At 38.2% G+C, this 15951-nt stretch overlaps 1 protein-coding gene across 13 annotated transcripts in view; it reads right to left on the bottom strand.

Moving 5' to 3' along the window:
- Positions 1-15336, bottom strand: part of Camk2d (calcium/calmodulin dependent protein kinase II delta) — a 328288-nt gene extending 312952 nt beyond the window's left edge. For 4 of the 13 annotated variants that reach the window (XM_023701892.1, XM_023701887.1, XM_023701893.1 and 1 more), the window contains exons 1-2: positions 14838-15335; positions 13253-13347 (exon numbers count right to left, since the gene is read on the bottom strand). In XM_023701892.1, the coding sequence (XP_023557660.1) occupies positions 13253-13347; positions 14838-14902 (160 nt within the window). In that variant the 5' untranslated portion in view covers positions 14903-15335. Of the gene's footprint in view, positions 1-13252; positions 13348-14837 lie in introns of all 13 variants that reach the window. The other 9 variants (XM_023701891.1, XM_023701895.1, XM_023701897.1 and 6 more) reach the window with 5 other exon arrangements.
- Between the last annotated feature and the right edge of the window lie 615 nt (positions 15337-15951).

The following is a 15951-nucleotide window of genomic DNA, read 5'->3' as shown; positions in this document are numbered from 1 at the left end:
CAAATAAATAAAAAATAAAAATAAAAATTTAAAAAATATATGAATTCTGTACTTCAGTCATCTCTCACCGTCTCCCTTTCCCAATTTTGTTAATAAACAAGCTTTTAAAGGTTGTCCCCATATTCCTTAACTCCAAGAAATGGTCATTTAGTGACTGTCCATTCAGCAGATATTTATTAAATACTTAATATATTCTATGCAGCCTGCTAGGTTACAAGCATATAAAGAAAAGTCTACTGGTCCAATTCTTCATTACCTGATCCTAAAGACTTCTGAAATTCTGCCATATGAAAAGGTAAGACCTCTGCTCGATCTTCATCGCTTTCTATTCTTCCACAACTTTAAGCACGACTAGCCATCCTCCACTCTGCCAAAATCCTCTCCCTCAGAGTTCTTTTCCTCCCTACCTTCCTGCTATCTCCTTGCATGTCTTTTAAACTATCTCTATTAAGTGCTCCAAGGTATACAATCCTCCAGAAGAAAAGTAAGGTAAAGCTTATTTTCTGAGGATAAAGTAAGATTTAAAATATCCTTGAACATTTTTACAGGAACAACATTACTGACTCAAAGAACTAGCCAAATTCCACTGCAGGTAGTTCACCCCTGGTCCTCTAATCCCTCTGCTATTTCAGCTGGGTAATGCTCCTCCTCCAAACCTGGGCCCAAGAAGAACGCAATATGTACTAGAAACGGCTGCAGCCTGACACTGGGCCAAGACAGGCCCCACAGCTCAGACACATGAATACTTGACTGTCCCTTACTGAGTTCCAGAAGTATCCTGGAACTCAATTAGACAATGTCTGGAAAACTTTGAATGAAAGATGCCACATAAGCATAGTATGATCTGTAAGAATTTCTCAAAGACTTATTTCTCACTTCCCCTTCTTCTCCCCTAAGCTTATTATAGACACATGAATAAATCATTTACATGCAAGGTGAAAGAGAAATCATACTCTCAAAGCTAAGTGCTATTTTTAATACTGACCTTGTGTGTTCACTGTATATTTCCAATACTGGTATTACTAGATTTAGGTTTATTTTATTTGGATTATTTCAAAACAGATATACTTAAAGCTTTCTAGCTATAATAATTTTTTAAACTATAAAAAGTCAACAAATATTCATTTTTAAAAAACATTATTTTTAGAGCTAAATCGTCTCAGCAATCATTTATCCCTTCCTAGTCAGGCTTACTTGTTACTGGCATTGAGGTTACCAGCACCCAATGGAGGTACAGTTCCATCAGTAATCTGGCAACTAGTTCTTTTTTAGTATAAGACAATCTGTATTTTTGTGCTTTCAAGCAGACTTAAGTAAGGTTAACAGTTAAATTTAGCTTTGCTTTTAACCTGATCATATATATATAGATGTATCAGGAGCAAAGGGCAAAGTTAAACTAAACATAACTTTTTTCCAAACACAATTTCCAAAATTAGGTCTCAATCCTATCCATAGGAGGCAAATAGCTCTTGACAACTTTTTTTCTTCTCTAATTCTACTAGAATGAAAAATGGCTGGATATTAAGAGAGCTACATTTGGAGAACACAAATGAATTTTGACCCTCAAATTCTGCTTGTGGTCTAGAATTAAGAATTTTTTCCAACATGCTATCTGAGAACTATTGGACAATAGAAGGTTTTGTACTCTATTCTCAAACCTCCAACTTTAACTTCAAAAAAATAAAATTCCCTCTTAAACTACAAATATGCATATCATAATGAAATAAAACTATGGAGATTTTACATAATAATTGGTAATGCTAAGATCCTTTTAAAAACAAGAAAAAAGAATCACATGATTAAGCCTGGCTGGAGAAAGGTAATATTTAAGTTGAAGTTGTTTTGTAAATGAATAAAAGATTTTTCCATTATTTAAGTGATTGGACTAAAGAAGTGGCAATTTTCAAACTACAACCTTGTGCTAAATTAAAAATAGCATCAAAGAATTACTCTTACGGTATCAACTTGACTTTTCTTAAATAAAAATGAGGAAGGCAGTATTTGGCTATAGCACATGCAAACGTTACTGGTGAAAGTTCTGGGTATCTAAATACGTATCCATAGATCAAAGTTGATCAGTCTGAGAGTCATTCATTCTTCTATCTATTCCACAAATATCTGAAAAGGCTGTCAGGCACAATTCTAGACACCAGAAGTTCAGGCAGTAAACAATGTCAACACCGCTTTTAGACATTTATTTACTTTTGGTTTAGAATGGAAACCTAAAACTTTTTGTAACTGTCATTAATCCACTATTACAAATGCAGAGATTTTTTTTTTCTGGTTAATAAATATAAAGATCACTCTTTAGGGCACTTTTTATAATATTGGTTGATTCTCTAGGTATTTTCAGGTCCTTTATTTTCCACATATTCACTCACTTTTTTCCATATTTTGCCCCAACGCTACATAAAACAAAATGAGAAGTTGATAGGAAATTATTCCCCTTATCAACTCTTCATCTTTAATGACTCAGTGATGTAAAGTGCCACAGTCTGACTTACTAATTCTCCCAAATGAGCTTGCCACACTTAATGACTCAAAGAATATAAATTTTATGTCATCTTGTCAATTTTTGAGTACTTTCACAAAACTAAACACTGTATGAATCACCAAGAGTTAGAAAGTGTTCATATCAAAGTTATGCTTTCCTGGCACTTTCCAATTTACTTATTTCTCATTAACTATTTCATAATAACATATTAACATGTTTACTTTCCACCTACCCCTAAATAACTTTCTGTCTATCCCTAAATTCAAAAGTGATTATTTTCAAAGCCAATGTGGGTACTCATTCCTCTAGGAAGTCGCCCTGACCTTTCATTGACCCAACATCAACTCATCTTGAACCCAGTAAACACTTTTACTGCCACACTTATCTAACTATATGGTGATTTAGTTAACACCTTACCTGTTCACCTTGAGAAGGTGCTTATCTTTGTACCTTTAGCTATTCAGCACCTACTAGGACATGGTAAACATTTTTTGTTAAATTGAAATTGAAATTTTGAATCTAATTCCTCCAAATTCAATTTCAGTATCATACTGTAAATGTCATTGTTAGAAGTGTACAAAACTTTCAGGAATCAGTTTGGCACTATTTATTGGGAATTTTCATAATGTTCAATCCTCTTAACTCTTTACTTTTATGAATATAACTATTTCTATGAAAATGAGTACAAAGAATTATTCTATATTCTATGAATATAAATAATTATTTCCATGAATATCAACAAGTTTTAAACTTATGTCAATTATCATAGCAAAGAGCAAAAGTTTAAAATCTAGATACAATAATTCACTGATGTCATTCTGACTCAGCGTATTTCAGTTAAAAATTCAAAAGATATGTAAAGGAAATTTCATGATTCTAACTAAAGTAGACAAGCATTGTATATTTTCTTCCAGCATACTAACAAATGTAAATTTAAAAAAAGAAAATTTTAAGAAAGCTTGTTTATAGAAACCAAACCAAAAACAAATTATTTCCCTTTTCTCTTTTTCCATATTTTCCCAAATTCTGTAATATTTAGCTTATGACATATAATTAATTTTCTACAAAATGGATAGTATCTACAAAAATTGTCAACATACCCAAACTAATTTTCCAAATTACTTTTGCCACTGTGATTATAGGAATAATATAAAAATGCAATTTGAATGAAAAGGAACAAGCTTATTTTCTACTGGGTAATACATACTCGAATATAAAAACTTTTAAAAATGTATTTATTTAGTACAGAGTCTACAGTGTCTTACTGAACAGATCAGACTAGAATGTAACAATTTATAGTGGAATATATATAAAGGTATCTGAACATCTTGCAATATAACACAAAAGAAAAGTCCCCTAAAAAAAGGAATATGAATAAGTGCTATTCAACAACCACTCTGTTATCTATGTAGAACTCGACTGATTTGACGGCACTGGACTGGGGCTATCTTTGCAGAACCTAAGATCCGATGTCCGCTCCTGTGAATCCACTACTCCCTCTTTTTTAAACAAATGTATTTAGTATGGAGGCTATAGGGTCTCACTACACAGATTGGACTCGTGGTGATTCTCCTGTTTTTACCCTCCCAAGTGCAAGGATTACAGGCACGTATCACCATGCCCAGTTTCAATCCCTGCCTCAGCGCACCCTGGGGGCGGGGCTGGCACAGCAGACTGGGGATGGAACCTGGCTGGGTGCTGTGCTCGGCCTAAGCAGGCTCTTTAATCTGTTGAGCTATATGGCCAGCCCTTCCACTGGTCCCTCTTAAAGGTCCAAATGCAGCCCCTCTGCTCCTCAAATGGCAACACAATGAAGATTTTCATCATGTAATTGAAGTTCAGAATAAAAAGTAATTAAAATTGAAAAAAAAAAAAAAACAACCACTCTGTCTTTACAAGCCTTGCATACTGAATAAAATATGGTCATTTTCCTTCTATCAAATTTCCAAACTGACAGACAAGCAGTTGTATAAGCAGTCTGTCTTTACTTAAAAAAAATAAAAAGTCTCTAAGCAAACAGCATCTATCATTAGTGTATCCCAAAATCTTCAAAGGGTAATAACTGCTTTAAAAATGAGCTTCCTCAAAAGATAAATGAAGCTAGGCATGTTGGTGAAAGTCTGTAATTCCAGTTCACTGGGAAGCTAAGACAGGAAAAGTTCAAAGCCAGCCTGAGCAATTTACAAAGGAAAAGAAATAAAAAAGAAGGGCCAGCCTGATAACTCAGAGGACTAAAGCACCTGCTTAGGCAGAGCGCAGGGGCTGGGGTCCGATCCCTAGTGTGCCACGCTGGCCCCGCCACTGGGGCATGCTGTAACAGCGATTGAGACTGGACATGGTGGCGCATGTCTGTAATCCCAGCACTTGGGAGGCTGAAAACAGGAGAATCACTACGAGTCCGATCTACGTAATGAGTCTCTGTAGACAGACCCTGTAGACACTGTACTAAATACAGAAAAAAAAAAAAAAAAGAAAAAGCACTGTGGATGTAGCTCAGTGGTAGAATGGGCACAGTTTGATCCCCATGTTACACACACACACACGCACACACAAACTAAATGAAAAAGTGATGATCTATGTAGAATGGATCAGAAACTTAAGTTTCTGAGAACACACACATTTTAAAATAATTTAATGGTAGGAGTTGCACTTTTTAAATGGTGTTGATAACCCACAGAAATGTTACTGCTCATTGATGCACCACTTTACAACAGCTAAAATAGAAAAAAAAAAGTAATGAGGATTTATAAGTGGTTGACTACGAAATCATACCAAAGTCTTCCCAACAAAGCAGAACTTAACTGATGTATTCAGTGAATACTCTCTGACAAGAAGCCTGAGCTCAATTTCCATTTGCTTGACCTGTCACAGGTTTCTCTTTCAAGCATGTGTCTATCTCATGAAACACCATCTTCTTTCTTCACTCATTCAAAATTTACAAACATTTTGGTATTGAAATTAACTGTGCCTATAATTTTAATTCAAGATAAGTTAAGAAATGGCCAATGGGTGCCTAAACAGTAGGTCACATACGTAATTCAATACAAGAGTAGAACTGGGAAAAGCTCCATAAGAAACTTGATCGAGCCAAGTAAAGCAAAAGATGAAGAGGGTAAAAAATGAAGATATCACTACACATGAATAAACAGAGAGGAAGTCAGAGACAGCATCACAGGCAGAGATGTACCTGAGCTGAGGGACAATTTCAACACTCCAAAATGTCTCACATTTCATCTGGAAGCAGAACTGGAACTTTCTCCTTCCTCAGAACACATTGCCTGCTTGCCTAGACATCCATTTCTCTTTTATCCACTATGCTTCCTTACACAAAGTCCAGCAAACCGTGGTGAAGCCAACCTCCCTCAGACCTGACCTACACACTCTTTAAATACCTATGCAATCAATTTAAAAACAAGGAGAAAACTTTATGTTGGAAAATTAAACTGCATGTAAATATTACATCACACTACAACTTCTGTGCACTTTTATACCACTTGCTATGCTTTAGAATTACTTTTCCAATATATGTAGAATCTGACAATTCTATTTTTTTTCCAATTGCTACATTTGACATTCTCATGGTTTGTGTCTACTTGTCCCCCCAAAGCCTCATGCAGTTATGGGACTGGGGCTTCTTGAGTTTGTGATTAACTCATAATCCACTGGGATTATGGGTGATACAAGGCTGAGATTACATGTTTTAGTACTGCTGAGATTATGGGTGTGTGTACTTCCGCCAGCCTGGGGCAGAGAGCCTGAATGCAATATAAGAGAGACAGAGAGACAGTGCCTGTCTGTCTGTCTCTGTCTCTCTCTGTCTCTCTCTGTCTCTCTCTGTCTCTCTCTCTCTCTCGCCATTGTTGTTGTTTCACCACCATGAATTGGATGCTGTCTGCCCTGTGCCACTCTACATTGGAACCCGCCATAAACCTTAACTTCCTTCATTTTGGGTGTCAGGTATTTGTCCCAGTAACGAGGGATGAGTAACTTAGAATTATCCAATAGTGTTGTTAAGAAGAACCTACAAAATCACACAATCCATTTTCCATTTGACATTTATTAAACAAGACTATGCAAGTAGAATGTATCTCTGAATAGGTGTCTCTGGGCTTTGGGTAAAAGGCTGAGTTAGTTTGATTTTTTGTTTTTTTAATTTGGTTGGTGTTGTAATAACAAGTGGATCATTTAGAAGTACACCCAAAAAATTAACTGAATAGTAAAACCCCAAAATTCATTAAACATTAATGAGTCGAATTTACCAAAACTTAACTCTTCTGTAACCGGTTGCCCACCATTTTGATGATACTTTTTACTATACTATTTTCCTTCCAGAAAATACATGGAGGAGCTGTTCTGAAACTTAAGTTTGATCTTATGCTACTTCAGCAGCTTTGAAACTCGAAATTATTTCCCAAGTGGCCAGGGAGATGGCTCAGTAGAATAAGCGCGTCCTGGCAAGCCCAAGGGCCTGAGTTCAATCCCTGGTTCCACCAAAAAATAAAAATAAATTAAATTATTTCCCAGAAATAATTCATAAATCACTCAATGTAATGAAAATGTAAAGAGGTGTAAGACACAATCCTTTCTAAATAGAACTTGAACATTGATGAAATCAGTCAAGCATATACAAGTGAATACAGTAAAATTAAATTCTGTATAACAGTGATCTAAAAATGTGACAGTGGAAAGAGCCGGCTCAAGAAAAAACTGAATTCAGCTACCACTTAATAATTTTAAGGTCTTATTCAAGAGCCTCAATTTTTTTTTAATGGAGATACTACTGTTGGAGCAGGATGTGGATTAAACTTTTCAAAAGTGTCTTGTATACCTACTGTCACTTAGACAATACTCTTTTTATAATAGCCATTAGCATGTCTATGTTTCTAAATTATCATTAATGATGAAAATGGCACTTATTTAGGGGTAACGAAGTTCTAAGGAGTTAAAAAGAGACTGCAAAACTAGACAGCAAGAGTCATGTAACTAAGAAAAATCAGTGATGTTGCTGTTCTAGACCTGCATAATTATAGTAATGGTAAACAGATTATGGACAACCAACAAAGCTTCTTTTTTTCTTTTAAAACTACCAGTTTCCCAGTTCTACAATAAGAGAGAGGTTATGGTAGATGAGGGCTATAATTTTACCTAAAGAAGCATTGCTCTTTGTATTCTAACTGGAATCTGAGGAACCTTATCTTCTGAAATGTCCTACTTACACTAATTTTATTTTAAGGGCTGGAAGTGTAGCCCAGTGGTACAGTGCCCGTCTAGCAGGAACCAGGCTCTGGATTTGATACAGAGCTTAGTTAATGATGCTCTTATAACTTCAAATTTTTAACACAAGTCCCATGTAAACAAGCATTAATTAACTGCTGTTGACATAAAAATAGTGTGTATAATACACTATGATAAATGAAAAGGGACAGGTGTTAAAAATAAAAAAAAGTTATCAGCCTAGTCTGAGAGACACCATAAGTCATTGTTACTGTCATTCAAGGATAAGATTTGTAAAAATAAGTTGAAGTGTAGTTCAAAAAAAACCCAAAGACAACCCCAGCAGAGATTTTGACTGATTAACATTTAAAAATCTCATAAAAGTTGATTTAGTACTAAATTTTAGTTTTTGCACTAAGTTGATTTGATATTTCAATGAAAGAGAAAAATATTAACCTGGTTGTATAAATAAAGCTCTTCAAGGTTCTGAGTAAATTTCATGCAATCATTCATGCAGACTGATACCAATCATTCATGTCACATTGAGGTACCTGACAATCATATTTTTATTAAGTTTCCCTTATGTAACGGTGCTGGAATAAAAGGTTTTTATTATTTTTCTGGAAATGTGTATATACATTTTTTTTTTTCTGCCTTAAAACTAGTTTTGAACATCAAAAATATTCTTATTAACTAAAAGAAGAAAATAAACATCTACTCTCAAGGCCCATGTAAGAATACAAGTGCAACCAAACATAACTAAAGGTGACAAAATAATAAAGATTACACATGCCACTTCTGGTCCCAGAAACTTAAGAACTATAGTGATTTCATGTAAAAAATAAATAAATAAAAATGATTTATAATTTGTTTCGTAAACCATTATTCTAGCCAAGCACCCTACAAATATTAATTTGCCCAATTAGTTCCACATTGCCAAATCAATAATATATAATGGGTGCAACTTGATTTATTCACAGTGTCTCAATTTTACTTCAAATTCAAAAAAAGAATTCATGATGCTGAGAAATTATAGTAATTTCTTAATTGCCTGGACATCAGAAAAATTGCAAAAATTATTTTTGATATTCTTATTAAAACAAAAAAGATTAGAGATATACTAGTTCTATGTACATAGCGAAGCAGTTTTATGAAGTCTGATCTCATGTTCTACCAATATCACCAATTTAGGAAATAATAGGGTAAGTAAAATTTTATTTTATTTTATTTAATGTATTTGGTTGTTGCAGGGTTTCACTACACAGCTCAGATTTGTGGTGATTCTCCTGCTTTCAGCCTCCCCAGTGCTGAGAATACAGGGGTGCACCACCAAGTCAGGACCCTGTGGGCGTGACTGGCATGGCACGTGGTGCCAGGGATCCCTGCACTTGCCTAAGCTTGTGTAAACAGGCACTTTAGTATGCTGAGCTATCTCACCAGCCCAAAACAAGTGAAATTTTAAAAAATCAGAATGACTTAATTACATAATAAAGTTTTATAGTTGCATAAAAGAAAATACCTTTTTAACTTCAGCAATGGAGTTGAGGTAAAATATACTTGTAGTATCACATAGCATTTCAAGTGTATATTGTAATAATTACATCTTACAAAAACAACTTGTGACATATACTATGTAATAATGAGTGGGGATTTTTTTATTTGTTTCTTTATTTTGTTACTGGGAATCTAACTCGGGACTTGTGCTTGCCAGGCAGGCACTGCACCACTGACCATATCCCTGGCTAATGAGTGGTTTCTAAACATCAAGAAGTACACTGGAAGATGAATGTCAAGAAGTCCTTATTAGTAAGGGGAGGTTTTACAATGCAAAATAAATCACAGGAACTACTTCTAAAGGCATCTGTTATCAGAGTCATCAGTTCACTGGATTCTGATAAACTTTGTAATCCTTGATGGACTTCATCCAATTAACAATTTATAGTTCTAAACATACTGGAAAACTAAATTAGCTAACAACAGCAAATTAGCATTTATTAAATACTAAACTAACCAGGATCAAAATGATATAATTTCTCATGGTAAAAATATAAGACAAAAATTCTACTGTAATTATCCACCATTTACTAAATATGCCCATTATTCCTAAAAAGAAAAGCTTTTTAGAAAACAGAACTTACACATAAAATATCAAATATTTGAGATGTTTCAATGCCACTTCTTACTATAAAGAGACCATATTCTCTATGATGAGTACACTTACTTACCTACTCAGTTATGCCAGTAATGAATGTTCTGTGCATGCACATGCTGATATAAAAGGAAATAAATTCTTCAATAGACTCTGAGACTCCCAAATATGGGGTGTGTGACTAATAGCTGGGAGAAAACACAACTGAAATTGCCTGCTGGAAAGCCATTAAAATCTAAGCGCAGAAAAATGACTGGGTGACAGTACAGCTGGATGTGCACATTTGTGCAGGAACATAGCCAAATTTTTGGCTATCCCTCACAGTTGTGTATTTACTAATAAATGGCCCTTTCTTTTTCACTTGTAATGTTACATCTAAAGAATAGTACTTGAATTAGATGAACTGCTGGTCTTTCTAACACTTGTATTTATAAAGACACAGAATTTCAAATAATACAAAAAATGTTTCCCTGGGCACAGTGGCATATGTCTGTGACCCCAGATATTTGGAAAGCTCAGACAAAAAGACGACAAATTTAAGACCAGCCTAGGCAATTAAGACCCTATCTCAAAATAAATTTTAAAAAGACCAGGAGACGTGGCTCAGCACTAGTGTTCACCTAGCATGCAAAAATCAGGACCTTAGAAAAAGTAGCCATGTTCTTTTTATTTCATTCGGCATTTGCCTTTGAATATTTTTGTCACTTTTGAGAATTTTCCTACAAAAAAAAATGTTTTCTGGAATCATTATATTCTCTGAAGGGATTGTGATTTTAAAATTTGTATTTTAAAGAATATCAATAAAGGATGAGGAGCTAGCTCAGCACCATAAGCACCTGCCTGGCAAGCACAAGGTTCAGAGTTCGATCCCTAGTTACCCCCTTAAAAAAAAAAAAGTATATCAATACACTAACTCCTGTACAGATAATTTAATAACCATATTTTCATTACATTTACTCTGTCCTGAGTCTTCTACATCCTCAATGTTATATTTTTGAATGGTATATCAAAAAATTAAAATGTGGTATTTTTCTTAAAGAATATGTAATATTAGTATAGATTATATAAATGTGTACATTTAGGAGATTTTTTTAAAAAATGTATTTAGTACAAGGTCTCACTATATAGATCAGACTCATACTGATTCTCCTGTTTTCAGCCCCAAGCACTGGGATTACAGGCATGAGCCACCACACCCAGTCTTAAATGTGTACATTTAAAAATACAAATATTCAATAACCAGCCATAGTTGTATAATAATATAAACCTGTTGAGCATTTCATAGAATAAATGCTGTAAGTTTCACAGATATAGTAATGCTAGGTAAAATTGCTATGGTACTTTGCAATTTTAGAAGTGATTCTCAGAAAAACACTGAATCTGTAAAACACCCCATGAGAATTCATGATTATGTTTTTCCCATTTTATTGATGAAGAAGCTTAGATCCAGGAAAGGTAAAAGACAACCAAATTTACACAATAAGCAGTAGAACCAAGATTCACATTGGGCTCTCACAGTTCATCAAATATTCCACTAAATTTATAGTTTTCAATTTCTTTGACATAAGTACTCTAATTTGATTACTTCAACAACCCTATCAGAAAATAATAACAGCTACTATTAACTAATTGCATGTTGTGGGGCAGGTGCTATCTACACTGGACTAATCCTTCACATAAAAATCCTACAAGCAAAGGTTCTATTATTCTACCTGACAGATTTTAAACAAACAAAAAAAAAAACAAAAAAGCTCAGGGAACCGAGGCAAACTGTCCATGATTGCACAGCTGGTACATGTGAGAATCACAATTCAGACCCTGAGCAATGAGTTCCCACACATATTCTTCAATAATGCATGCACTCAGGCAGATTAAGGAATGAGCTGCTGAAGGAAGCGCAGCAAAGATGCATCTTCCACAGATCAGAGGCAGCAAAAAATAGAAGGTATGTAAACAGTACCCATTCCTGCCATTCTGATGTAGAGATTTTGAGCTAGGTGGACTATAAGGGATGACACTACCTAAGGAGGTTTATAAACCTAAAGCACTACACTGATTTGATGGCAAATTTAAAGCCACTAGAAGACTTGGGATAGATCTGACAATGCCCCCCAAAAATACCCACCACACAGGAATTAAATAATAAAATCACTGAAAAAGAGTGACTACACATTTTTGTCTTTTTCCTTTTTTTTTCCTGAAAGAACATTCCAAGTTCTATCATTTTAGAAAACTTTCTATGCAGTAGAGACTAGGAAAAAAAGATAATTAATACAACATGTTTCTAACTAGTTTTCATACCATGCTGGTATGGTGCTGGTTACTTCAGCATCCTCAGAATTATATTAAAGTCAGCCAAAGAAAAGAACAACAAAATCCTCTTCATTTGAAGACCCTGCCACCTAAAACTAAATATATGCTAAAAGCAGAATTTTAATACATACAAACATCCTAATCATACCAAGGGACAAAGGTAATGATGCCAGACACTCACAAAAAGCAGTTGTGAAGAGACATATTAAATGAGAAAAACTAATTGTAATGGAATCTCTACTCCGATTACTTAAACCAGGTCACTAAGACAGGCTTACAGCATGGTATTTTGTTCATTTTAATTTGTATTTCATAAAGCAGAAATTCCCATGGAAATATCTTAGACATGTGCCCACAATAATTGGAATGTCTAACATATCAGTGTTAGTATTTTTGTATGAATTCAACAAAATAAAAAGAATGCAGTAGGATTCAAGACATTCTGTTTCTATCAACAGTTATTTTATGAATATGCATGATCTCTGTGGCCATAACCTGCATGTGTGAAATACATTACATGGTCCCATGTGAAGTTTCAGGGAAGACCACGCAGAGTTCAACACTGTATCCAGAATACCAAAATCAAGTTGAGTTTCCTAGGCTACAGGAATCACAATTTTTCCTCCCAAAGCCATTACTGTTAAATATACATTGATAAATTAAGTTCAAGTGTAACTACAACTGAAATATATGATTCAACTGAGCTATGACCTATTTTTCCTCCCAAAAGCAAAAGGGAATTATGATTTAAATTATAAGTCAGATTTTTTTCCATTCTACGATCCTTCTTAAAGTTATTTTATACTGGAACTAAAAATGCAAAATGCACTTAGTGACATTACTTGTTCTAAAAAAGTTATTTACATCCTGCTTATACAGATATCAAATTTTATTAAATGATATTTGTTTATCTATTTTTAAATTATACACAATAAGAGGCATTCAGGGAATAAAAAACTCAATATGTAACATGATACCCAAATCTAAAATTTAATTATATCTAAATGAGCTGTACTTACAAGAAAAACAACAAACAACATGACGAATACAAAAGCAACACACATATGGTTGAAAATACCTACCCCTAGCAGAAAGCTTTTTCGTGTTGATAATTTTGGCAGCATACTCCTGTCCAGTAGGGATTTTTATACATCTTCTCACCACTGAGAATGCCCCCCTGGAAACAAATCATTAGTGGTTGATCAATAGCATCAGATCTAATATCTTGGTAAACATTTATAAAATCTGAACATCTTTATTGATTTCAGTGAATTGTCAAAAACCTGTAATTTACTAACATCCTGAAAGTGAAAAATTTCTTCCAGGAAACCCAGACATTATTTCAACATTAAGGGATAAAGTAAAATTTTACCTAACTGGGAGCATACATTAGTAATCAACAAAATGAAAGGAACTTTTAATTATGATCATTCTTGCTAGCACCAGAATTTGAAAAACATCTTACAATTCACACACAGCACCAAATGCTCTGGGAAAACCTTGCACTGAGCAGAACTGAGGAGGAGTAGTGGCAAAAATCTGCTGCCTATTTTGATAGAAGAAAATAATTAATGTGGCTCCAAGTAAGTAAATATGGCGATTGTCTTCATTAAAATATAAATCTTGAGCACACTGGTGTGCGTTTTAACAAATCCTGGTAAGGTGATTTCTCTCTGCCCTGTTTGAGGCTGGGGGAGGGGACAAAGCAGAATTAAGCTGCACTTCCGACATATTCTCCATGTTTTAATAGCAGACAGTGTATAAGGATATAATTTTCACTACCTTTAAGGATATGCACCTTTCCTCGAATTCAGCTGTATGAACGAGCAACACACATGCAAACGCACCCTCTGGATAATTGCTGAAACTATCGATGGAAGAATTGTTTGGGTTTGATGCTACATAAATCAACACTCAGGGCTCATGTCCTCAGTAGGTATCCTGTCCTTTCTGTAATAACTCCAACTAATTCTGCCATTTGAGTGCAGAAGGTGGTTTCATACAAGCTAGGGTACCCGTGGGCAGTGCTCTCCCAGTCTCCAAAGGGCTTTTTACGCTGCTGGAAAAGTAAATCCTCACAGGGAGCTAAAAGAACTCGCTCCCAAATCTCAGGAAGGACGATGAGCGATTAATCCGGTTCAAAGAATTACAGTGGCTATGGGGCAGAGGGGTGAGTTCGATCGAATGGCTTTTTTTCCTGGACAGAACAACTACTGGACATGAAAGTGACTCCACGAGACTGAGCTGAACTTTCGGCATCAATAAACATGTCACCGTCGGTGCAACGAGCGCTCATCAGCGCTCGGGTCATGCCGACTGGCATCTCTATTTACAGAAAACGTGATCTGTGTGCGTGGTAGAGGCTCTCGTCTCCGAGCCACACGTACAGCCCCGCGCACACATGCAGCACCCTTCGCAGGATGACAGCTACAACTGCAGAGATCGTAATTCACTCTCTCCGGCAGGGATAGAGAGGAGAAAGGGGCTGGGGATTCTCTGGTCCAGGCGTCTGCGCTCTCGACCCCCCACCACCTCCCCACTCTCCGAGTCAGCGCCTTCCCCAGAGCGACACACCGGGGGGTTCAACCCCTGCCCCCCTCTTCCCTCGCCCTGCGCCAAAAGCCAGTGGGTCGGGGGCGACGCGCGATGCCTGGCGAGGGCGCTTACTTTCCGAGCTCCTCGAAGAGCTGGTACTCGTCGGTAAACCGGGTGCAAGTGGCGGTGGAGGCCATCCTCGGCGGGCGGGCGGGCGCGCGGCTTCCCGGGACTGGCCCGCGGCGCTGTCACCCGGGCCGCTCACTTTCGTCGTCCCAAAGTCGCTCGCTCGCCGGCGAGGAGGGCGCGCCGGGGCGGGGCTCGGAGCGGACTGGAGGGCAGCGCGGGTCTCCTCGGCCGCCTGAGGGCCTGATTCGCTTCCTCGGCCTCCGGACAGTCTCGGAGCCCCCTTTCCACACCCTCTCCCCAGATGTCAGGGGCAAAGTCCTCCGGAAGAGAAAAGCCGGGCGGGAGAGGGAGGCGCGGCCGGCACGGAGCGCGCAGGAGACGATGTGCGAAGGGGCGAAGGGTCGCAGGGGCGAGGCGCTAGGCGCGGGACGCACGGCCCCAGCCCGAGGCAGCTGTCGCGGGGCGCGCGGGGACTCGGCCGTCCGCGAGCCCGCGGCTGAGGACGCAGCGAAGGCAGGCGCGCCGAGCCCCGACTGCGAGCGCTCGTCTCCTCCCCCGGCGCCGCCTCCGCCCCTCCCTCCGCCCGATCCCTGAGCCCCCTCCCCGGCCCCACGCCTCCCTCTAGCGACTCGGGCCGCGTCTCGCCTCTGGCTCTCCGGGCGCACGCGGTCCACGGCGACCCCGGCGGAGGAGGGAACGGGAACCCGAGAGGGCGGCGAGCGGAGCGAGGCACCAGAAGGGGCTGACCTACGCCAGGGAAGCCGGCGCGTGCAGCGCGAGCCGGAGCTAAAGGGGCAGTGCCGCCCGGGCGACACGCGGGGCCGGCACGGGGTCGCCGCGGAGGGCCGGCGCGGGCGACCAGCGGCCCCGCGCGGAGGGCGCGCACCGCTTTCACCTCAGCTCTCCTGCCCCTCGCGGACCACCTTCCGTCCCTGTCGCGGGGTGCTGCTCAGAAGCGGGCCACCCCCACAGGCCTCTGTCTAGCCTGGCATCTACAGCAGGAGAGCGCGCCCCGCCAGAGTGCCACACCTTCCTGCGCTTCGGAGTAACTCCCCCAAGCCCGGGGAAGTTCGGATAGTAAGCCTGCTTCTCGCGATATCTCCCGCGCGGGGGGTGG

Source organism: Octodon degus, unplaced genomic scaffold, assembly GCF_000260255.1.
Source record: "Octodon degus isolate 3935 unplaced genomic scaffold, OctDeg1.0 scaffold00142, whole genome shotgun sequence".
In the NCBI taxonomy this organism is placed as follows: domain Eukaryota; kingdom Metazoa; phylum Chordata; class Mammalia; order Rodentia; family Octodontidae; genus Octodon; species Octodon degus.
Note: the sequence above shows the minus strand (reverse complement) of the source record. Positions and strands in the feature narration are given on the sequence as shown.